Consider the following 24,748-nt stretch of genomic DNA (forward strand, 5'->3'; position numbering starts at 1 on the left):
AAATCCGCAACGTGTGCACATACCCGTAGGCTGCTTTCACACATCAGTTTTTTGCCATCAGTCACAATCTGTCAAATTGTGAAAAAAAAAACCGGATCCCGCAAAAGTTGCCACCAGATCCGTATTTTTCTCATAGACTTTTATTAGCGACGGATGGCCTCACGTTTCATCTGTTTTTCGCCGGACCCTTCGAAAATTGTTTATCCGGCTGCCGGAGAAAATGGACATAGTAAAGTTTTTTGTGTCTGTCGAAAAAACGGACAGCGACAGATCTGTCGCCATCCGTCTTTGCTAGAATGGAAGCCTATGGCGCCAGAACCGTCAAATGGCGGAATCCGGCGACAGATTCCTTTTTTTTTTTAATTAAGCATGCTCCGATAGTTTTTCACAATCTGCCACGGATCTGTTTTTTTTCACAATTCGACGGAAAGTAACGGATGGCAAAAAACTGATGTGTGAAAGCAGCCTAAGGCTAGGGTCACATTGCGTTAGGGCAATCCGTTTAGCGCTAGCGGATTGCGCTAACGCAATGTTTTTAAGGGGCCGCATTTCGGGGTCGCGTGAACGTCCCCGCTCTCGCAGATCCCCGATCTGCGAGAGCGGGGAACGGACCTCGGGCGCGCCGCGGACGCTGCAAAAGACCGGCACATCGCTAGCGCGTGCCGAAAAGGACACGCGCTAGCAATGCGCTGGTTACATTGTGGGCTATGGGAGCGCTAACGGGCGCGTTGAATGGCGTTAATTTCGCCGTGCAACGCTGTCCGTTAGCGCTCACACTAAAACGCAATGTGACCCTAGCCTTAACGATTTGGACCGGACTTGACCAAACACATTCCTGTGGTTTGATCCAGAAAAATATTTACCGGTATTTCTAAAACCATGCTATGTGAGAAAAACGGAGATTTTCCATGAATGTGCTGAAAATCTTCCTGCATGGGCCTGATTTCTTATTTCTCAGAGAATCAGATTTTTGCAGCACAACAAACACTTGAGAACAGATCTTGCCATAATAACATTAGTGTGCGGTGGCCGCAAATCAGTGAAACAGGATTTTTTTCAAAATTGTATCTTAAAATGTTACTTATTCTGGAACTGTGGGTTAGAAGAATTTGCTATAAAGTTCCGAAAATCCCAGTGCAGCTGTATTCCAGGGTGATGACCCCATCTGAACAGTAAATTCGTTCTGGTTTTTGTGGTGTTTTAGCGAAGGCGTCTCGATGAAGGGAAGATAAACAAACTAATATTGTATCCCAGAGAAATAGATCAGCGTTCCTCTACCAGCATTTCCTGTTGTGCTGGTATTAAACCATCCTGAGCTTAACATCTAGGTCATCATTATCCTGGAAAATGGCGCTTCTATGCATGAGGCATCCTTGTTTATCCCATGACCTGGGAGCACCAGTCCTGTATCCCAATGAGTTCAGTGTGCTGCAGACATGTGCCAAAGGAAACAGTGACACGGCCATTCATCCCGCTCTTGTCGTCCTCAGAGAGGCGCAGTCAGCATATTAACAGACCCGTATAATGGCACCATTGTGCTCCGCACTGGGTGCCCACACCACGCTGCTCTGTTTGCTCAGAAGATGTGCATAGAATTTTCCTTTGGCCTTCACGGGTGCTGCCACTGTTCTACCACATACTAAAACTATTTATTCATTATAAATCTAAATATTTGTGACCGTCCTCATATACATTTTAGTAAGCTGCGGCTTCACGTGCTGAAGAATTAGGAAGCCATTTGGATTATTTGCGGCTCCTCGCCCCGGGTGCCTCTAGGCATTGTATGGAGACTATTGCTCTTGGAAGATGGTCACGGAGCTGGAAATGTGCAGTTATGTTTTCAGCTGCTCCAGAAACACTGTGGGAAGCAATGCTGGCCAATGCATATCCTTCATGACCTTATCCCACCTATGATCTTTCATAACATAAATATTTTTTGTGGACCTCAGCTGGCCCTTACCGACGTACAAGCGATGGCTGCCATGTTTACTTTCATGCGCAGGAATCTTAATGCCTCATCGTTAAATATCATTAGTCTTTTATCTGAAAATATGCAGCGAAAGGGAATCTGGGAGTTATCACGAAACCACCACTTTGTTCTGCTGCGCTGTAATAGCTATGCTAGCACACTTTTACTTATAGCACCACTCCAGCGCTTTTTTTCATTTCATCGCTGGAATGGTGCCAGTAATCAAAGTGCACTGCCCCCAGTGTTATACTCATCAGCCGCCGTCTTCATCTGGTCTCAGCACCGCTCCGCTCCCGCGCCTCCATCTTGTGACTGCAACCTCTGACTGACCAGATGTCAGAGATAACGGTCACAAGCTCTCAGTGTAAGTCTATGGGAGCCGCGTTCTGGCCCCTTCTGACCCTCCTAGACTTACATTGAGTTGTGACTTCTGGCTCACCCAGCAAACACTGAAGGTCACAAACTGATGAAGACGGGCCAGAGCGGCGCCGTTAACAGAAGAAGATGGCAGCAGGTAAGTATGAGACTAAGGGCAGGGAACTTAGATTAGTAGCACCACTCCAGAGCTGCAATTAAAAAAAACCCCTCTGGAGTGGTGCTTTAAAGGGTTATTGCTGAAATAACAACTTATCCCCTATCCGTAGGATTGAAGATAACTTGTTGATCTCTGGGGGTCTGACCACGAGGACTCCCAGCGATCCCCAGATCATGACTCTGGAACTCCAGAACAGGGCTCTTCAAAGCCATGCGCACTTCTCCTCCATCCAAGATCAGGCTATAAAGTCCTGTTTTTTAGGTCTCTAGAGTCTTTATCTTTGGATCATTTGGGAGAAATAACATTTATAATCATACTTGTGCTTAGCATTAACTAGCCTGGGCACCACTAGTGTTCTGAATCACTTAGTTTCCTCTCTAATTTTGGTTATGGAAGTACCTAGGGTCTGACGTCAGCTGAAAATCCCTGCATGCTGGATGGTGAGCATGGGCGCACTTCCTTCTGCTACACCTGTGCACTGCGCATGCAGGAGAGTGCTATACGGAGCGTGCTCTGGAGGCAGAACAGAGCATGCACGGTATTTCAGCATTATTTCACATACACAATCGATTGGTCATAGAGGACTGTGACTATTCATAGGGATAGCTCCACCCAGATGACTTGTTGAGGGTACTTTTATTTTACTCATCGAACATATTCTGCAGTCCCAGACAGACATTGTCACTCACTGGCTCATAATCTGAATTGTTTTAGGAGTGTGGAAATGTAAGGGAATGTGCAAGCTCCATGTAGATGATCTCCTCGGTCCGATTTGAACACATGACTCCGGTTCTGCCACACAAAAGTGCTAGCTATTGAGCCAACATGCTGCCCCATGCGAACCTGTCCAGAGGTTTAGCTTGACCAATTTGATTACATTGCTGTGTTGAGTAGTTAGAGACTAGTTCCAACATATCTTCCGGACCTAAAAGTGATAATCTGTTTTGAATCTTTATGTAAATGAGGCAGCATGGGCCGTGAGGGCGGGACCATTTCTGATTACTGCATTCACCCCTCCCTCATTGCACTTGAAGAGTCTTATTCATAGTTAATTTTCTCAAAGATAGAAGATCTATTTGTGGCCAGAAAGATGTGTGTGATCTGGTCTTTTATCACCTACTCGACAGTGTAATTACTATGGTAGTACAGAAGCTACGGGATATAGATCCGTTACATCCGTATTTAAAGTGCTTTATTGTGATTTTCATCTACTTTGCTAAAGTTGAGTTTATTAGTGTAAGAAAGCTAGCAAATGACAGGGGGCATGAGTGATCGGAACCAGATGTGGCCGCTGGGATATTTATATGACTGGTAATGGGTACTGATTTGAGAAATAACCTACAAACCTTTGTCTCCTCTTTTCTTTAGATCCCTTTAAACCATTCATCATCTTTTCAAACCGCCATGAAATCCGTCGGATAGATTTGCATAAGGGGGATTACAGCGTCCTTGTGCCAGGGCTGAGGAACACGATCGCTCTGGACTTCCACCTGAACCAGAGCACTCTCTACTGGACTGATGTCGTAGAGGACAAGATCTATCGTGGGAAGCTATCTGAAAGTGGCGGTAAGTGGCATGCGGCTCTCAATGGATTCTTCTTACTTTCCCGCTTTTTCAGATTGGAAATAAGGACTAAATTGTGGACTCGAGCTATTTCCTGATGACTTCAGACTCCTCCATGGTCAGTTATCTGTACGGCCTCATTCAGATGGCAGTGATTTTTCTCATATGGAAAAAAAACTATTACATTTTAATGGTTTTTTCATGGACTATTGACTTTCATTGGTCCGTTTTATTCATGACTTAGATCAAAATCGACAATGCCTTAGGCCTCTTTCACACTTCCGTCAGGATGCTCCCGTCCTGCTGCGTTGCCGAGACGTAGCGACGGACGTGTGTCAAAACGTATGTGACAGGTGCACTGGGCCCATCTTTCTGACGGACCCGTCGAGGCTATGTGCACCTGTTGTGTATGCGTCTTCGCATCGGTTTTCAGCTGCGAAAACGCATACACAAAACAAGCCAGGTTAAAAAAAATCGCAGTATTCTCACCTACCGGCGTCCTGCGCAGCAATGCTCCCTGCAGCTAGCGTTCCTAGTAATACATTGCAACTTCTCGCGAGATTTCGCAATGTATTACTAGGAAGTAACGCTAGCTGCCGGGAGCATCGGTGACACTGCGCGGGAACGCCGGTAGGTGAGAATATTTTTAACATTCTATCTTGTTACTATTGATGCTGCATAGGCAGCATCAATAATAAAAAGAGAAAGAGAGTGAGAGAGAATTTCCCTGACGTGAAATTCTTCCACGCATTCTCTCTTTGAAAAAGCGGGACCCGTCGCTGGATTCCTGCTTTTCACAGGCAGCGACGCATCCTGCGCCCATAGGCTTCCATTGTAGCCAGTGACGGTAGCCAGTGACGGGCAGCGCAGGATGCGTCGCTGACCGATTTTCCGACGTGCAGAAAAAACGTTCCTCTGAATGTTTTCTCTGCCCGACGGACCGTTTTTTTACGCAGGATCCAGTGCACGACGGAAGAAACGGATGGCCATCCGTCACAATCCGTCGCTAATACAAGTCTATGAGAAAATGCCGGATCCTGCATTCTCAAAACTAGACGGATTGTGACTGGAGCTGAAAGACGGAAGTGTGAAAGAGGCTTTAGAGACAAAATTCCCCCCAAAAATAAAACTGACATGTGAACAGCTCCATAGACTATAACAATCACAAGATTGATATAAATAAAACACAGAGCTTGTATGTGAAACACCAGCGTCTGAACAAGGCCTTATACTCCTGGAATTTTCTCTTTCTCTGGATCAGTAGTCCTGGGTATAGGTTGCACTATTTTTTTTTTTTTTTTACATTATTTTTTTTTTACATTCTTCTGGTTTATCAAAATTAGACTAGTGGAAATGTATTATTCTATTTTGTCCAATTGTGCAGCATTACAAAGAAGCAAATATATATCACATGCTATTTTTGGGTTATAATTTGACTGTTCACAAAGTGGAAATTTCTTTTTATGGCATTAAACAGCCAAAGGTGAATCATGTGAGTGCAGTTCAGACTAGCCAGCTCGCACAGCATGTGTGGACTAGACATTAAAGGGGTATTGTCATCTGCAAATGTTATCCCAGTATGTAGTAGGTGTCGTAATAATAATATTATTAATAATAGTAGCAAACACTTCTATTTAGAAATGTAGAATACAGGTCCTTCTCAAAAAATTAGCATATAGTGTTAAATTTCATTATTTACCATAATGTAATGATTACAATTAAACTTTCATATATTATAGATTCATTATCCACCAACTGAAATTTGTCAGGTCTTTTATTGTTTTAATACTGATGATTTTGGCATACAACTCCTGATAACCCAAAAAACCTGTCTCAATAAATTAGCATATTTCACCCATCCAATCAAATAAAAGTGTTTTTTAATAACAAACAAAAAAACCATCAAATAATAATGTTCAGTTATGCACTCAATACTTGGTCGGGAATCCTTTGGCAGAAATGACTGCTTCAATGCGGCGTGGCATGGAGGCAATCAGCCTGTGACACTGCTGAGATGTTATGGAGGCCCAGGATGCTTCAATAGCGGCCTTAAGCTCATCCAGAGTGTTGGGTCTTGCGTCTCTCAACTTTCTCTTCACAATATCCCACAGATTCTCTATGGGGTTCAGGTCAGGAGAGTTGGCAGGCCAATTGAGCACAGTAATACCATGGTCAGTAAACCATTTACCAGTGGTTTTGGCACTGTGAGCAGGTGCCAGGTCGTGCTGAAAAATGAAATCTTCATCTCCATAAAGCATTTCAGCCGATGGAAGCATGAAGTGCTCCAAAATCTCCTGATAGCTAGCTGCATTGACCCTGCCCTTGATGAAACACAGTGGACCAACACCAGCAGCTGACATGGCACCCCACACCATCACTGACTGTGGGTACTTGACACTGGACTTCAGGCATTTTGGCATTTCCTTCTCCCCAGTCTTCCTCCAGACTCTGGCACCTTGATTTCCGAATGACATGCAAAATTTGCTTTCATCAGAAAAAAGTACTTGGGACCACTTAGCAACAGTCCAGTGCTGCTTCTCTGTAGCCCAGGTCAGGCGCCTCTGCCGCTGTTTATGGTTCAAAAGTGGCTTTACCTGGGGAATGCGGCACCTGTAGCCCATTTCCTGCACACGCCTGTGCACGGTGGCTCTGGATGTTTCCACACCAGACTCAGTCCACTGCTTCCTCAGGTTCCCCAAGGTCTGGAATCGGTCCTTCTCCACAATCTTCCTCAGGGTCCGGTCTCCTCTTCTCGTTGTACAGCGTTTTCTGCCACATTGTTTCCTTCCAACAGACTTACCATTGAGGTGCCTTGATACAGCACTCTGGGAACAGCCTATTTGTTGAGAAATTTCTTTCTGGGTCTTACCCTCTTGCTTGAGGGTGTCAATGATGGCCTTCTTGACATCTGTCAGGTCGCTAGTCTTACCCATGATGGGGGTTTTGAGTAATGAACCAGGCAGGGAGTTTATAAAAGCCTCAGGTATCTTTTGCATGTGTTTAGAGTTAATTAGTTGATTCAGAAGATTAGGGTAATAGGTCGTTTAGAGAACCTTTTCTTGATATGCTAATTTATTGAGACAGGTTTTTTGGGTTATCAGGAGTTGTATGCCAAAATCATCAGTATTAAAACAATAAAAGACCTGACAAATTTCAGTTGGCGGATAATGAATCTATAATATATGAAAGTTTAATTGTAATCATTACATTATGGTAAATAATGAAATTTAACACTATATGCTAATTTTTTGAGAAGGACCTGTCGTTCTTCTGATAAGCTATGTCACTTACCCCATGTGCAGGCATTGCAGTAACTTAGGTATCCATGGCTGCGACCACTCATATGCTGACAGTTAGTTCTTAGTGTTCTTAACCATGGATACCCAAGCAAATCCAATGCGTGCACATGGGGTAAGCGACATAGAGAATCAGGAGAACTATACTACATCTGTAATTGGACGTATTTGCTAATATTATTATTATTACACCTAATATGTACCTGGATATGATCTTGGAGATGGGAATACACATTTAAGTCTCTCTGTTAGTGTGAGCCCCATACTCTCACACTGAGAAAACAATTCCTGGTCGTCACAGTGCACTGGTAAAATAAATAGCGGTCACATGGTTCAAAAGAGGGCTGGGATGTCGCTGGGAACCATAGGAGACAACGATCGGTAAGAACTTAACACAACTACACTACATACATATTGATAAGGGATTAGAGAATATTTGGGCTGTTGTCAAAGACTGGCACACTGGTTTTAAAGAGAATCTCTACCTATTAGAGCAATTTACTACTAAAACTAGTGCGTTTGCTGTAGACGTCCTAGTACACCAATAAAAATTACATCTTTTTTTGCCATAATCCCATTTGCCAAGACTGAGAAATCAAGTTTTGAAGCCACGTGCAAATGCAGATGCATGGCAATGAACGTCAAAATGCATAAACACACCTCCATTGTGCTTCCTGGTTAATTTACTTCAAAGCTTGATTTCTCAATATTACATCAGATTACTAAAAGGTTTATTTGTTCTTGCTCTGTGATCTATGTGGAGAGAATACTAGTTAGTAGAGATGGGCGAACCCGTACAGTAACGCTCGGCCTTTGTACCGAACACCTATTGTTCAGGCACGGACACTGAACACTGATTTCACCAGTCCGTGTTAGGCCAGTTTCACACGTCAGTGGCTCCGGTACGTGTGGTGACAGTTTCCTCACGTACCGGAGACACTGACACACGTAGACACATTAAAATAAATGTGTCTCTGCACATATCAGCATGTTTTCACGGAGCACACGTACACACGGACATGGATAACTCCGGTACCATTTTCTCTGGTACCGGAATTATCTGGACGTGTGAGACTGGCCTTACTGTTTGGGTTTGGGTTTGGCTGCCCGAATACCGGGTATTTGTCATGTGCATGACAGCGTGACAAACCCTGCCTCTGAACGGCGGTCATAGAGACGCGGTTCCCACACTGTCAAAAGACAGTGTGAGCCTTCAGCTATGATCAGAGGTATAAAGTTCACCTCCGGTCACTGGTGTCATCTGATGGGACTATTGCTCCTTTCAGCTGACATCTGCTGCTGCTAATAACAGTGAGAGCAGGAGCGACTGATGGGAGTATTCATTAGCCAGCTCCTGCCCTGTAAATAAATAATTAAAATAAAACAGCGTGGGTTCCCCCGTATTTTTGCTTTCCAGCCAGGCAAAACTCATAGCTGGGGCTGCAGTGCTCAGCTGTCAGCTTCAAGAAGGCTGGTTATCAAGAACAGAGAAGGTCCCCACGCCGTATTTTTAATTATTTAAATAACTTAAAAAAACGGCATGGGGTCCCCCTCCATTTTTTACAACCAGCCTTGCTAAAGCAGTCAGCTGAGGGCTTGTATTCTCAGGCTGGCACAGCCTCAGTGACCGGCAGTGATGTCATCAAGGTTACCACTGGTCACTGAGGCTGCGTTCCCAGCCAGAATGAACTGCGGTGAACTTGGTGAGGTCCTCGCTAGCACCGTGAGAATGACTTTTGTAACTGTTCAGCCCAAGCCGCCCATCTCTACTAGTTAGGAACATTGTCCTGGCAGCTTCCTTTTAATAAATCTACCACTAGTGGCGCTTACTAGTAAAGCTTCCTACCCTTGAATGTGATCTTCTGATTTCACTTTCTTAAAGGACTTCAGTGACTACTTTTTATGTTCTTTTGTCAGAAACTGGTACACAGGATAGAATAAAAGACATTTTTATTGTTGCATCAGCTGGTTGCGATAGAAGACCTATATTAGGAATAGTGGGCGACTTGTACACAGATATATTCCTGTAGGTGCATATACAGTACAGACCAAAAGTTTGGACACACCTTCTCATTTAAAGATTTTTCTGAAGGCATCAAAACTATGAATTAACACATGTGGAATTATATACTTAGCAAAAAAGTGTGAAACAACTAAAAATATTTCTTATATTCTAGGTTCTTCAAAGTAACCACCTTTTGCTTTGATGACTGCTTTGCACACTCTTGGCATTCTCTTGATGAGCTTCAAGAGGTAGTCACCGGGAATGGTTTTCACTTCACAGGTGTGCCCTGTCAGGTTTAATAAGTGGGATTTCTTGCCTTATAAATGGGGTTGGGACCATCAGTTGTGTTGTGCAGAAGTCTAGTGAATACACAGCTGATAGTCGTACTGAATAGACTGTTAGAATTTGTATTATGGCAAGAAAAAAAGCAACGAAGTAAAGAAAAATGAGTGGCAATCATTACTTTAAGAAATGAAGGTCAGTCAGTCCGCAATGTTGGGAAAACTTTGAAAGTGTCCCCAAGTGCAGTCGCAAAAACCATCAAGCGCTACAAATAAACTGGCTCAGATGAGGACCGCCCCAGGAAAGGAAGACCAAGAGTCACCTCTGCTTCTGAGGATAAGTTTATCCGAGTCACCAGCCTCAGAAATTGCAGGTTAACAGCAGCTCAAATTAGAGACCAGGTCAATGCCACACAGAGTTCTATCAGCAGATACATCTCTACAACAACTGTTAAGAGGAGACTTTGTGCAGCAGGCCTTCATGGTAAAATAGCTGCTAGGAAACCACTGCTAAGGACAGGCAACAAGCAGAAGACACTTATTTGGGCTAAAGAGCACAAGAAATGGACATTAGACCAGTGGAAATCTGTGCTTTGGTCTGATGAGTCCAAATTTGAGATTTTGGTTCCAACCACCGTGCCTTTGTGCGACTCAGAAAAAGTGAACGGATGGACTCTATATGCCTGGTTTCCACCGTGAAGCATGGAGAAGGAGGTGTGATGGTGTGGGGGGGTTTTGCTGGAGACATTGTTGGGAATTTATTCAAAATTGAAGGCATACTGAACCAGCATGGCTACCACAGCATCTTGCAGCCGCATGCTATTCCATCCGGTTTACGTTTAGTTGGACCATCATTTATTTTTCAACAGGACAATGACCCCAAACACACCTCCAGGCTGTGTAAGGGCTATTTTACCAAGAAGGAGAGTGCTGGGGTGCTACGCCAGATGACCTGGACTCCACAGTCACCAGACTTGAACTCAATCGAGATGGTTTGGGGAGAGATGGACCGCAGAGTGAAGGCAAAAGGGCCAACAAGTGCTAAGCATCTCTGGGAACTCCTTCAAGACCATTCCCGGTGACTACCTCTTGAAGCTCATCAAGAGAATGCCAAGAGTGTGCAAAGCAGCTATCAAAGCAAAAGGTGGCTACTTTGAAGAACCTAGAATATAAGACATATTTTCAGTTGTTTCACACTTTTTTGTTTATTATATAATTCCACATGTGTTAATTCATAGTTTTGATGCCTTCAGTGTGAATGTACAATTTTCATAGTCATGAAAATACAGAAAAATCTTTAAATGAGAAGGTGTGTCCAAACTTCTGGTCTGTACTGTATGTAATGGAACGGAGGCAGGTTTGCAGGATGCAGTATTTTTTTTTTTTCATCTGTCCTCAGCAATGAAGCCTATGAGTCTGTTCTAGCATCCACAGTGCCTAGAGAGTTGTCTGGTCTGGGCTGCACATCATGCGTTTCTTAATGATACCCTTCGTAGCCGGAAAACATTCATCATGATACCAGAGTTAATTAGCATTCTGAGCTCGCTGCTAATGCTAATTATAGTCTGATGGCAATTACAAAGAGGAGGGTACCGAGAAAACAAAATGCTAATTCCCCCCTAGTTGTAAGTAACTAGATCAGCGCCATAGACTTACACTATTTTGATATTATCACACTGTAACTCATCAGGTTCATGGTTTATATACCTGGCGGACGGTGGAGACGCCTCTACCATGTTACACCATTTCTAAGCGCCCCATCAGTCTCCTACTTGGGGTGCACCTCCATGAAAGCGGTGTAACAAGGGGACACAATGCAAAGCTGCACATGAATGTATGCCGGACTGCTCTGTGCATCTACATATGAATGCACCACGGCGTGACACAAACCTGACTCCTCTCAAGCTTCTGTGCATCCAAACTCTGGGACACATTACATGTTAATTGTGCACTTTCAGGATGGATTATTAGGTAAATGATACTGTTCATTTCAGTAAATGGAGGTTGAGTAGAACCAGACATTTGTTGACTTTGCTGATACTTATAAGTTTTATACCGTTGCACTGCCAATAGTGATGAGCTGAAGTGCTCATACTCGAGTTTGCCTAGGATGCTCAGGTATGCATCAAGCATCGCTCGAGTGAAATGTTCATTTCATAGTGTAATATCTCTTCTCCCTTATGCCTCCAAATTGCTGGAGCAACACGTCCATCTTGAACTGTCCTCCCACTTCTCCTCCTGCTCCCTCTTTGATCGGTTACAATCAGGCTTCCGTTCCCATCACTCAACTGAAACTGCCCTAACTAAAGTCACCAATGACCTACTAACTGCCAGGAGCAAGCGACACTACTCTGTCCTCCTTCTCCTGGACTTGTCTTCTGCCTTTGACACTGTTGACCACTCCCTTTTGCTACAAATCCTCTCATCCCTTGGCATCACAGACTTGGCCCTTTCCTGGATCTCGTCATATCTGACAGACCGAACATTCAGTGTCTCCCTCCCCCACACCACCTCCTCACTTCGCCCCTTGTCAGTCGGTGTTCCTCAAGGCTCTGTTCTAGGACCCCTACTCTTCTCCATCTACACTTTCGGCCTGGGACAGCTCATAGAATCCCACGGTATGCAGTACCATCTCTACGCCGACGACACGCAGATCTACCTCTCCGGACCTGACCTCTCCTCCTTGCTTACCAAAATCCCGCACTGTCTGTCTGCCATTTCAGCCTTCTTTTCTGCTCGCTTTCTACAACTGAACATGGACAAAACAGAATTCATCATCTTTCCCCCATCTCACTCTACCCCTCCACCACATCTATCCATCAATGTCAATGGCTGCTCACTATCCCCAGTCCCACACGCCCGGTGCCACGGGGTGATCCTCGACTCTGCCCTCTCTTTCAAGCCACATATCCAAGCCCTTGCCTCCTCCTGTCGTCTCAAACTCAAAAATATTTCTCGGATCCGTGCTTTCCTTGACCGCAACACTGCAAAAACGCTAGTGCATGCCCTTATCATCTCCCGCCTCGACTACTGCAACCTCCTACTCTCTGGACTCCCCTCTAGCACTCTGGCACCACTCCAATCCATCCTACACTCTGCTGCCCGACTAATCCACCTGTCCCCCCACTATTCCCCAGCCTCTCCCCTGTGTCAAGCCCTTCACTGGCTTCCTATCGCCCAGAGACTCCAGTTCAAAACCCTCACACTGACATACAAAGCCATCCACAACCTGTCTCCTCCATACATCTGTGACATGGTCTCCTGGTACCTACCTACACGCGACCTCCGATCCTCCCAAGACCTCCTTCTCTACTCCCCTCTCATCTCTTCTTCCCATAACCGCATCCAAGACTTCTCCCGTGCTTCCCCCATACTCTGGAACTCTCTACCCCAACACATCAGACTTGCGCCTACCATAGAAACCTTCAAAAAGAACCTGAAGACTCATCTCTTCCGACAAGCCTACAGCCTGCAGTGATCCTCAACCTACTGAACAGCCGCACAGCCAGCTCTTCCCTCTCCTAGTGTATCCTCACCCACCCCCTGCAGACTGTGAGCCCTCGCGGGCAGGGTCCTCCCTCCTTATGTACTCGTGTGCCTTGTTATCTGCTCATGTTTAATGTAATTGTCTATATTTGCCCCGTATTCACATGTAAAGCGCCATGGAATAAATGGCGCTATAAAAATGTATAATAATAAATGTATAATAATAATTGCCCGTATTTGTCAGGCAATCCCCTCATGTTTTGTGGCTGTCTAAGATCCGTGAAACATGCGGCAGCTGGGACTTAACTGCGATAGACGGTGCATACCCGAGCACCCTAGGCATACTCGGGTAATGAGCACTTGCACTCAGCACTAGTTACCAATTTAGTCATTAGGATGTGTTGATAAAGGCTGATGGTGACGTCAGTGGGAGTTGGCACCCTGCCATCTTCTCCGATCCCAGGATTGGAAATGGGGGACTCTCACGACTAACTCAGAGACCCAAAGACCAGAGTTAGAAAACGAGGGTGCCTGGTGATTGGGAAGGGCTGTCACCTTTATGTTTTACATGTGGTGACAGGGCATAGGCACCCACTGACAGCATCTCCTAATGTTAGCAAGATGTTTGCATTGTTTAATGTTGTGCTTTGGCTATTTGTCTTTTTTTTGTTACTTTAGCTCTTACCAGCTTTGAGGTCATCATCCAGTATGGCCTGGCAACCCCAGAAGGCCTGGCTGTGGACTGGATTGCTGGGAACATCTACTGGGTAGAGAGCAACTTGGATCAAATCGAGGTGGCCAAGTTAGATGGTACAATGAGGACTACACTGTTGGCTGGAGACATAGAACATCCTCGAGCCATTGCCCTGGATCCCCGCAATGGGTTTGTCTCCTTTTTTAAATTAAATGTTTTTTTCATCTCTACATTCTTTACACATGAAGCAATAATAAGCCAGTTATTATTATCAAGGGCTATTTTCTTTTGTCATAAGAACTGACAGGCATGTAGTTGCTAACTACCTTCATGTTGTGCCTGGTGCTGCCTCACAGATCGCTCCTGTCAATAATTCTGCTAATTCACATTAACAAAGCAGCTCATCATCTTCTGTTTTGTTAATGTGTTATGACTGGCTATGTCGTGCTGATTGACAGCCAGCTACCCGCAAATGTGCAGCGGGGAACCAGCTGCCAATCTGCATGACATTGGCAGTTACACCCTATCGACAGAGCAGAAGTGAAGCAGCTGTTCTATCAATGTGGCGTCAACAGAAACCACAGAATTGCTGGTCGAATCAGTCCATGGGCACTTTGAAATGGCAGAGATCTGTACCAGGCATCTACTTAGCAGCCACCTGCCTGTTATATCTTAGGCCCATAAGATAAAAATGAAATTCTCCCGGATAATCCCTTTAAGAACTGCAAAAGCCGGGCAAGGACTATAAGGGAGACGAGACAAGACTAGACCGGCGTCGCCTCTGCCTGGCTGGCTTCTTTCATCCTCACTCCAGGTATTTGACAAGTCTTTCCTTATGTACTCACATGGGAGAGACCTGTCAATTAGTTAGGTCAGAGCTGCGAAAAGCCAGGCCGGGGCAGCGCTGGTCTAATTTTGTCTCTCCTTATAGTACCCAGTAGAAGTTGGGAAGGGGGCTATATTGATTGAATCCCATTTTATTCAAACACAGATAAAATTGATAAACTTCTGAATAAAAGGTTTAGTATGTTGTCAGAAGACAAATGAAAGATTGAAATTTTTAGAAGCTTAAAAAAAAAAAAACTTACTTTAAAAGCCAGCGAGGATCGAATCGCACAGGTAACTAGCCAGAAAGGCCTCCAGCGGCTTCTCCCTGCTCGTTTCCCCTGATTGACAGGTCTCTACTGCTGCATGTATAGGGCGAGACCTGTTGGTCGCTGGCAGCAGGGGTGGCTAGAAGCCACTGGGCACCGGTGGCTTACAGCATGGTTTTTCTCTGAAATGGCGCAGCGTTTCAGAGTCAAACATACCTGGCTGGAATCCATGCTGCCTGTAAATCAAGCAATCCCTATGTATTGATGAACTTTTGGGAGAAATGGGGAACCCAGTGTAAAAAAAGGTGTTGGTGGCATGACCATGAATGACCGGGACTAGAATATTCGCACGAGGCCAACAATTGTGGCTTCTAGTAGGACATTCATTACTCTAAATTACCGTAATCGTTCTGTATTTGCATTATACTTTGATGTGTTTGCAAAGTGCGACTTTCAGCTTCTGAGTGACATTCATGGAAAATGTAGAAAAGAGCAATATGTTTTTCTATTGTAGCTGGTTTTATCTGAAAGGCGCAGCCCTGTACAGACAATTGTGGTTTAAAAGTTAGAATTTCTACATAATTCTGGTTCTTCTGAGATTTTTTTTTTCCACTCACAGAGTCCAAAGATAAGCTTGTGGGACTGTAATTGATAGTTGTGTTTGATCAGTCCAGCGGGAGGTTCTTGGAAGTGTTATGAAACAGAATGCAAATGGAATGCCAGAGCTTTACTGAAAACACATAGCCAGGATAGACGTCGGCTGAAATTCGGCACAATTCACAAGCAAAAAAGCCAAGCCATTAATGCTTGTCATGCCAGATATTGACTGAAGTCTGTACTATGCGGGCATGTGTGACACTACATTGTTCTTATTTCTTTATTATAATGTAGTGCAATATGTGGTTGCTTGCAGTTCTTCTATGAAATTACTGCGGCATTTCACAGTGATTTTTAAGAAGAGACACCAAATTCTCCACTTACTTCGGCTCATTTTGTTCACTTATCTGTGAGACAGTTCAATGACCCTCCTAATTTTTAATAGTGATATATTTTCTGCCCCAGCAAGTAAACTGTAGTGGCAAGGACATGTTAACAAATTCATTCTTGAAAAATAACTCAAAACTTACAACCAGTTTGTCAGTGGATCTCATTGTCATCGGCAGTAGTGCAGTAAAAAAAAAAAAGGCAATATCATTGTAAATATAAATATATAATTAATACAATACAAACAATAATAATTACATGTCTAGTAGTCTTGCAAAAAGACACATGTCCTTCAAGGTCATTCGAGAAATGGGGGTGTTATTATATATAACCTCTGCATTTTTGTCATATGGACCTATATGATGCTTCTAAAACTTAGTTTGTAGCAAGTTTTAAAGTTATCACCTATTTTTTGATCATTGGAATTGCCCTGTTAGGACTTCCACCAAACCCAAAAACGGATTCTGTAGAGTCCAATCCGAATGAAGTTGTGCGCCATCTTTTCGTCCTAAGGGACTGTTAGAGAGCCAAACTCTGTTCTCTGCTATATTTCCGACAGAAAATGCATTATTATAGTAACATAGTGATCATAGAAGTGCTTATCTCCAATACATGCTATGTGAGAAGAAGCCACATGCCGTGTATCAACATCATTTGTATATTTATATTTTTATTGGGTGAAATTTTTTTTCATTTATTTATTTATTTTTTTTAAGAATCCTCTTTTGGACAGATTGGGATTCTAGCTTGCCACGTATAGAAGCGGCATCTATGAGCGGAGAAGGACGCAGAACTATTCATAAAGAGACTGGATCAGGAGGGTGGCCAAATGGTCTTACCGTAGACTACCAGGAGGAGCGCATTCTTTGGATCGATGCCAGGTACAGCCTGACCATACATTAGTATCATGTATGAGAGAAGTGTTACGCTCCAGGACAGAAAACTCCTAACTCCTAAAATACATTTTGGTCTAGAAGAAGACACAGCTTGTATCACTTGTGTGACTTACGGTAAATTGGGAAAGCAAAATTTGTGTTCTATGTGCCTAGAATTTGGTTATCCACTCTCCAATTAATCAGTGATCTGATCTTTCCACCGTCAAAGTTATACGGTATATCTAATTTTCTAATTCTTTATAGATATAAGCATGATATATTTTTTGGATTATAGGATGTTTTGGTCACTATTGCATTTTGTCAGTGCTCTCAACCCTAGAGGTACTGTACGGTAGCATGAGGCGGTGTCTACAACCCACAGAAGTTGCTCAGGTCGTGCAGCTCATGCAGGATGGCACATCAGTGCAAGCTGTGGCAAAAAGGGTAGCTGTTTGTCAGCACAGTGTCCTGTTATGATAAGGTAATTCAGTACCACAATGGACATAGGAGTCAGAGCACATACAGTGACCTGACAATAACCCAAAAACATAGAACGAGCTCTGAGACGTGGAAACTCTGCTGACCGCAATCCCTAATCCTCTCCAACACAACTAGAGGCAGCCGTGGATTGCGCCTAACGCTCCCTATGCAACTCGGCACAGCCTGAGAAACTAGCTAGCCTGAAGAAAGAAAATAAGCCTACCTTGCCTCAGAGAAATACCCCAAAGGAAAAGGCAGCCCCCACATATAATGACTGAGTTAAGATGAAAAGACAAACGTAGAGATGAAATAGATTTAGCAAAGTGAGGCCCGACTTTCTGAACAGAGCGAGGATAGGAAAGGTAACTTTGCGGTCAACACAAAACCTTACAAATAACCACGCAAAGGGGGCAAAAAGACCCTCCGTACCGAACTAACGGCACGGAGGTACACCCTCTGCGTCCCAGAGCTACCAGCAAGCACAAGAAAACAAATAAGCAAGCTGGACAGAAAAAAACAACAAACAAAAAGCAAAAGCGGAACTTAGCTATGCAGAGCAGCAGGCCACAGGAACGCTACAGGAGGAAACAGGTCCAATACTAGAACATTGACTGGAAGCCAGGATCAAAGAACTAGGTGGAGTTAAATAGAGCAGCACCTAACGACTTCACCACATCACTTGAGGAAGGAAACTCAGAAGCCGCAGTACCACTTTCCTCCACCAACGGAAGCTCACAGAGAGAATCAGCCGAAGTACCACTTGTGACCACAGGAGGGAGCTCTGCCACAGAATTCACAACAGTGTCCATAGCATGGAGCAGATATCAGAAGACAGGAGGCCAGTACACCAAGAGATGTAGAGAGGGCTGTAAGAGGGCAACAACCTAGCAGCAGGACCGCTGCTTCCTCTTTTGTGCAAAGAGGTACAGGAGGAGCAGTGAGAGAGCCCTGCAAAATGACCTCCAGCAGGCCACTAGCATCCATGTGTCTTCTTAAACTGCAGAAACAGACTCCATGAGGGTGGTATGAGGCCTGACGTCTACAAGTGGGTGTTGTGCTTACAGCTCAACACCATGCAGGGTGATTGGCCTTTGTCAGAGAACATCAAGATTTGCAGATTTGACATTGGCGACCTGTGCTCCTCATGGATGAGAGAAGGTTCACACTGAGCACTTGTGACAGAGTCTGGAGACGCTGTGGAGAATGCAACATCCTTCAGCATGACCGCTATGGCAGTGGGTCAGTAATAGTATGGGGAGGCAATTCTTTGGAGGGCCACACAGCCCTCCATGTGCTAGTCAGAGGTACCATTACTGCCATTGCCTTTAGGTAGCGGGATGAGATCCTTAGACCCATTGTGAGTCTATATACAGGTGCAGTGGGGCCTGGGTTGCTTCTGATGCATGACAATGCTAGGCCTCATGTGGCTGAAGTGTATCAGCAGTTCCTGCATGATGAAGGCATTGATGTTTTGGACTGGCCTGCCCGTTCCCCAGACCTGAATCCAGTTGAGTACATCTGGGACACTTTATCTCCTTCCATCCACCAACGCCACATTGCACCACAGACTGTCCAGGAGTTGATTGATTCTTTAATCCAGGTCTGGGAGTTGATCCTTCAGGAGACCATCCGCCGCCTCAGGAGCATGCCCAGGCATTGTAGGGAGGTCATACAGGCACATGGAGGCCACACACGCTACTGAGCATCCTTTCATTGTCTTGAGGCATTTCCACTGAAGTTGGATCAGCATGTAAATTGATTTTCCACTTTGATTTTGAGTGTCATTCTAAATCCAGACCTCCACAGGATATTTATTTTGATTTATTGATCATTTGTATGTTTTGTTGTTCTCAATGCATTCCACTATGTAATGAATAAAGATTTACAACTGGAATATTTCATTCAGTGATATCTAGGATGTGGCATTTTAGTGTCCCCATTATTTTTGAGCAGTGTATTACCTCCCTATTCTACCCTTGAGTATTAAAATTAGACCCTGCACTTCTTTACACCTCCAAGAAAGTTTTGATTAGTAGGATATATGCTTTTCCTATTTTCTGCTGTCAAAAACTGGGGTGTGACTTCTAGTAATGTGCATCCTTTAGTCCGAAAAATACTTGTAACTTCCTTTTGTGCCAGGTAATGGACATTCTTATTTTAGTACATAACGTTGTTAAGGAATCCTGACTGGCCAGTCATTTCCTAGACTAGTATATGGGGCGCGATCGAACTCCGCTTCTGTGTAAGAGTTGGTTACTTAGCTGTGTTCACTCCTTAGATCAGATGCAATTTACTCAGCAAAATATGATGGTTCAGGACACATTGAAGTACTGAAAGGCCACGAATACTTATCTCATCCTTTTGCCGTCACTCTGTATGGTGGGGAAGTCTACTGGACGGACTGGAGGACAAACACCCTTGCGAAGGCAAATAAATGGACCGGTCACAATGTGACTGTTGTGCAGCGTACCAACACTCAACCCTTTGACCTTCAGGTTTATCACCCCTCACGCCAACCCTTAGGTAAGACCGAAAATGCATTTGCGTATTGTAGCTTTTCCATTAACCACCGGGAAGTTAACCGACTGCTTTTTCTTTTCTTTGTTTCATTGTAGCTCCAAATCCATGTGCAGCAAATGATGGAAAAGGGCCCTGCAGCCACCTGTGCCTTATTACCTACAACCAGACATTCTCCTGCGCTTGCCCTCATCTCATGAAGTTGTCTCCAGACAAAAAGACTTGTCTTGGTAAGGTTACCACGATGCCTCCCAAAATAAATTACCTGGAAATTACAGTGTGACCTGTCTTGACCGGGTTTCCAATGTTGCAAATGATGTCAATATTCATTGTACCCCAGTATGGCTAATAGTTTGTTAGGAAAAATTGACAGCATTGATTGTGTGTTGAGCTAGAAATCTGTTCCCTTTGGTAATTGCAGTTTTTTTGTTGTAAAACCTAACTATGTAGGTGAAAGGTCTTGGATTATGCCCTCCATAAATTATACCATTGATCTGGAAACATGTATACTTTTTAAACTGGGAAATTGTTTTTCTGTGTACTTCTTATATTAATGGGGTATTCCCACAGAATATGCCTTAAAGCACCGCTCCAGCGTCTTTATTGCTGGAGTGGTTCTACTAATCTAAGCTCCTTGACACCGCCGCCCCAGTCTCCTACTTACCAGCCGCCATCTTCATCTGTTATCGGTGCCGCTCCAGTCAGCCTCTAACAGTTTGTGACCCGCTGGGTAGCTCCAGTGTTTGCGGGAGCAAATCAAGTCCCAACACAATTTAAGTTTATGAGAGCCCGAACAGTCAAACATTGCAGTCACAAAATTGCGGTGTGTGACTGGAGCAGTGCCGGAAACAGCTGAAGAACTCAACAGTTAAGTATAAGACTAAGCTCAGGTACCTTATGTAAAAAAATATTGGAGTGGTGCATTAATGAAAATTTGTCAGTATGGTCAAACCATCCCCCCCCCCCAAAGGCTAACTCCATCAACACCTTTATATATTATATCTGTTGCTGCATTTCTGAGTGATTAACATTTAATTTCATGTGCACATGAAACTTTTAGTGCTGTAGCCTTGACATAGCACATTCCAGGACTCTGACTCTCTGGTTTGTTTCTCTCCTCAAAGCACTAGCCTCTTTAGCATCATTGGTAGCCTGATTAGGCCAGGGAAACAAGGCAGTGTCTCTTTAAAGGGACACTGTCACCTGGATTTGGAGGGAACAATCTTCAGCCATGGAGGCGGGGTTTTGGGGTTTTTGATTCACCCTTTCCTTACCCGCTGGCTGCATGCTGGCTGCAATATTGAATTGAAGTTCATTCTCTGTCCTCCATAGTACACGCCTGCGCAAGGCAAGATTGCACCTTGTGCAGGCATGTACTACGGAGGACAGAGAATGAACTTCAATCCATTATTGCAGCCAGCATGCAGCCAGCGGGTAAGGAAAGGGTGAATCAAAAACCCCAAAACCCCGCCTCCATGGCTGAAGATTGTTCCCTCCAAATCCAGGTGACAGTGTCCCTTTAAATGCTCTGTAATGTACAAAGCACTTAATATCTAATTTGCATATAAGCCCTGTTCTTGAGATTGATGCAGGTCCCAGTGCTGGGTTCTGCATCTTTTATATCTTTTTGGCATATCCTGAATACCTCGTTAACTTGATCTGTATTAAATTTCACAAAAATTATTTTATTTCTAAGAAGAAAATCCCTCAGTTTCTCGTTTTACACTTCCAGAATCCAGAAGATTCCTGTTGTATGCTCGCCAGATGGAAATCCGTGGAGTTGACATAGATAACCCATATTACAACTACATCATCTCTTTCACTGTCCCGGATATCGACAATGTCACTGTAGTAGACTATGATGCCATAGAGCAGCGCATCTACTGGTCGGATGTCCGCACCCAAACCATCAAGAGAGCTTTCATCAATGGCACCGGAGTGGAGACTGTGGTGTCTGCAGGTAATAAACTGCAAGTGTTATTGTAGGACTCTCCTACTAGACGTATATAAGATCTTGTTTTATATACTTTTTTATTATTTAAATGTTGTTTTTAAGAGTTTCCATTAATAAATTGTGTATATAATTTTTGTTTATCCACCTTGAATTTTTAGACTTGCCAAATGCTCAAGGTCTGGCTGTCGACTGGGTGTCTAGGAACCTCTTCTGGACAAGTTACGACGCTAATAAAAAGCAAATCAATGTGGCTCGCTTAGATGGATCTTTCAAGAATGCAGTCGTCCAGGGCTTGGACAAACCCCACTGCCTTGTGGTGAATCCTCTGGAGGGGTGAGTTCTGCCTTTATTTGGTTGAATGATGGTGATAATTGTAAGTTATTTACATTTTAAGGTAATTGGTTATCTTCCTTAAGCCTTTGTGTAGGAAAAATACCGATCCAGCTATTCTCATTTTTCTTAGTAATGGTGGAAGCACAATTCGCTGTAGAATAGGTGAAGACAAAAATAATGTACTAAGAAACTATTCGTGGGAAGACACTGTAGGATAGATTGATAACCTCTAATCCTTAGACTAGGGGGACGATCTGAATGGGATAAAGGTGCGCAGATATGGCAGTACGCGAAGGAACAAAATGGGGGTAAGGGGTGATGGTAACGCTTAGCTGAAGGGGTTGTGTCAGGAAACAACACCTGTAGAAGCCTGATGTGCCATAGCTGTAGCCTGTGACGGGAGGAGAGTATTGTTCAGATAGCAGTTTGCCAAATCGGAGATTATCACGATATGCGGACTGGGCTCATGGAAAGGGTAAGATCCGGAGAGCAACATTTTTGAATCACATCAACTGCGCTGGACCTGCGCCTTTCTAAAGGTAATAAGACAAATGTGCACAGTACTGTAACTGGATTTAAAAAGGCTGAAGAGCTTCGAAGAACTCCCATAAAGGAGAGGACAATGACGAAAGGAAGGAGTTAGGAAGTGGGGACTGTATGGTCAATAAAGTAAGAACAAAGAAAAAGTATGAAATGGTGGAGATAGAAAAATAGCAACAGTGCTGAAATCAAAGTTTGTGTGTGTGTATAATATATACTGTGTGTCTGATTATTGTCATGTATGGAAATGTTTGCAAAAAATTCAGAAATCGGCATCAAATTTGATAAATTGCTTTCATAATGTAAGGAGAAGCTCTTCATAATAATCTCTCCATTCTGGATGTCACAAACCAAGTTCCCACTAACTTGTGCTTTCTAGTAAGGATTAATGAGGTTATGAGGTCAAACTATCAGAACAACGGCAATATTGGTGTATATGAACTTTTACTGAATAGCTGCATATAATATTACATCTTCCCTGAGCTGTTGTTGCAAGCTCAGCTGTTTGCCTAAAGTCTTGGCCACTAGCAAACAGCAATTGGACTTATGCCTCATTCAGAAGTGCATTTTTTTTTTCATAAGTGAGAAATTGATTTTCATCTACTTTTTTTATTTTTTGAACGATCAGTCGTCCATTTTTCTTGTATGAAAAAAAACACATTTCCAGACCTTTTCTACTCATGGAAACCTAAAAACCATACAGCACTCAGATGACCATGTGCTATCCATCTTTTTATTTCTGTAGACACATTGATTTGAATTGTTGAGTTTAATTTGTGACTCAGATAAAAAAAACAAAATGTCTCTGATTTTGCTTTTTTTAACCCCTATCTGACCTCGGACGGGATAGTACGTCCGAGGTCAGATCCCCTGCTTTGATGCAGGGCTCCGCGGTGAGCCCGCACCAAAGCCGGGACATGTCAGCTGTTTTGAACAGCTGACATGTGCCCGTAATAGGCGCGGGCAGAATCGCGATCTGCCCGCACCTATTAACTAGTTAAATGCCGCTGTCAAACGCAGACAGTGGCAGTTAACTACCGCTTCCGGCCGGGCGGCCGGAAATGACGTCATCGCCGACCCCCGTCACATGATCGGGGGTCAGCGATGCGTCTGGATGGTAACCATAGAGGTCCTAGAGACCTCTATGGTTACTGATCACCGGTGGCTGTGAGCACCACCCTGTGGTCGGCGCTCACAGCACACCTCCATTTCTGCTACATAGCAGCGATCAGCAGATCGCTGCTATGTAGCAGAGGCGATCGAGTTGTGCCTGCTTCTAGCCTCCCATGGAGGCTATTGAAGCATGGCAAAAGTAAAAAAAAAAAAAGTTAAAAAAAATGTGAAAAAAATAAAAAAAATATAAAAGTTTAAATCACCCCCCTTTCGCCCCAATCAAAATAAATCAATTAAAAAAAAATCAAATCTACACATACTTGGTATCGCCGCGCTCAGAATCGCCCGATCTATCAATTAAAAAAAAAGCATTAACCTCATCGCTAAACGGCGTAGCGAGAAAAAAAAATGCGAAACGCCAGAATTACGTTTTTTAGGTCGCCGCGACATTGCATTAAAATGCAATAAAGGGCGATCAAAAGAACGTATCCGCACCAAAATGCTATCATTAAAAACGCCAGCTCGGCACACAAAAAATAAGACCTCAACCGACCACAGATCACGAAAAATGGAGACGCTACGAGTATCGGAAAATGGCGCAATTTTTTTTTTTTTTTTTTAGCAAAGTTTGGAATTTTTTTTCACCACTTAGATAAAAAATAACCTAGTCATGTTAGGTGTCTATGAACTCGTACTGACCTGGAGAATCATAATGGCAGGTCAGTTTTAGCATTTAGTGAACCTAGCAAAAAAGCCAAACAAAAAACAAGTGTGGGATTGCACTTTTTTTGCAATTTCACCGCACTTGTCGTTCAAAAGTACAACTCGTCCCTCAAAAAATAAGCCCTCACATGGCCAAATTGACGGAAAAATAAAAAAGTTATGGCTCTGGGAAGGAGGGGAGTGAAAAACAAACTAGGAAAAACGAAAAATCCCAAGGTCATGAAGGGGTTAAGGGGGAAGTAGAAGGGGGACACTCACTTTATTAAAAGCCCCATAAAAATATGATTAGCCCTATAGACTGTAATG

The 24,748-nt window shown here is 43.8% G+C and overlaps 1 protein-coding gene across 2 annotated transcripts in view; it reads left to right on the forward strand.

The window, feature by feature from the left end:
• LRP1 (LDL receptor related protein 1) overlaps positions 1-24,748 on the forward strand; it is a 439,205-nt gene that overhangs the window by 273,101 nt on the left and 141,356 nt on the right. For both annotated transcript variants that reach the window (XM_069758543.1, XM_069758544.1), the window contains 7 exons: positions 3,873-4,070; positions 13,814-14,018; positions 16,624-16,788; positions 19,541-19,785; positions 19,878-20,009; positions 21,512-21,739; positions 21,892-22,066. In XM_069758543.1, the coding sequence (XP_069614644.1) occupies positions 3,873-4,070; positions 13,814-14,018; positions 16,624-16,788; positions 19,541-19,785; positions 19,878-20,009; positions 21,512-21,739; positions 21,892-22,066 (1,348 nt within the window). The remainder of the gene's footprint in view (positions 1-3,872; positions 4,071-13,813; positions 14,019-16,623; positions 16,789-19,540; positions 19,786-19,877; positions 20,010-21,511; positions 21,740-21,891; positions 22,067-24,748) is intronic.

Source organism: Ranitomeya imitator, chromosome 3, assembly GCF_032444005.1.
Source record: "Ranitomeya imitator isolate aRanImi1 chromosome 3, aRanImi1.pri, whole genome shotgun sequence".
Taxonomy (NCBI): Eukaryota; Metazoa; Chordata; class Amphibia; order Anura; family Dendrobatidae; genus Ranitomeya; species Ranitomeya imitator.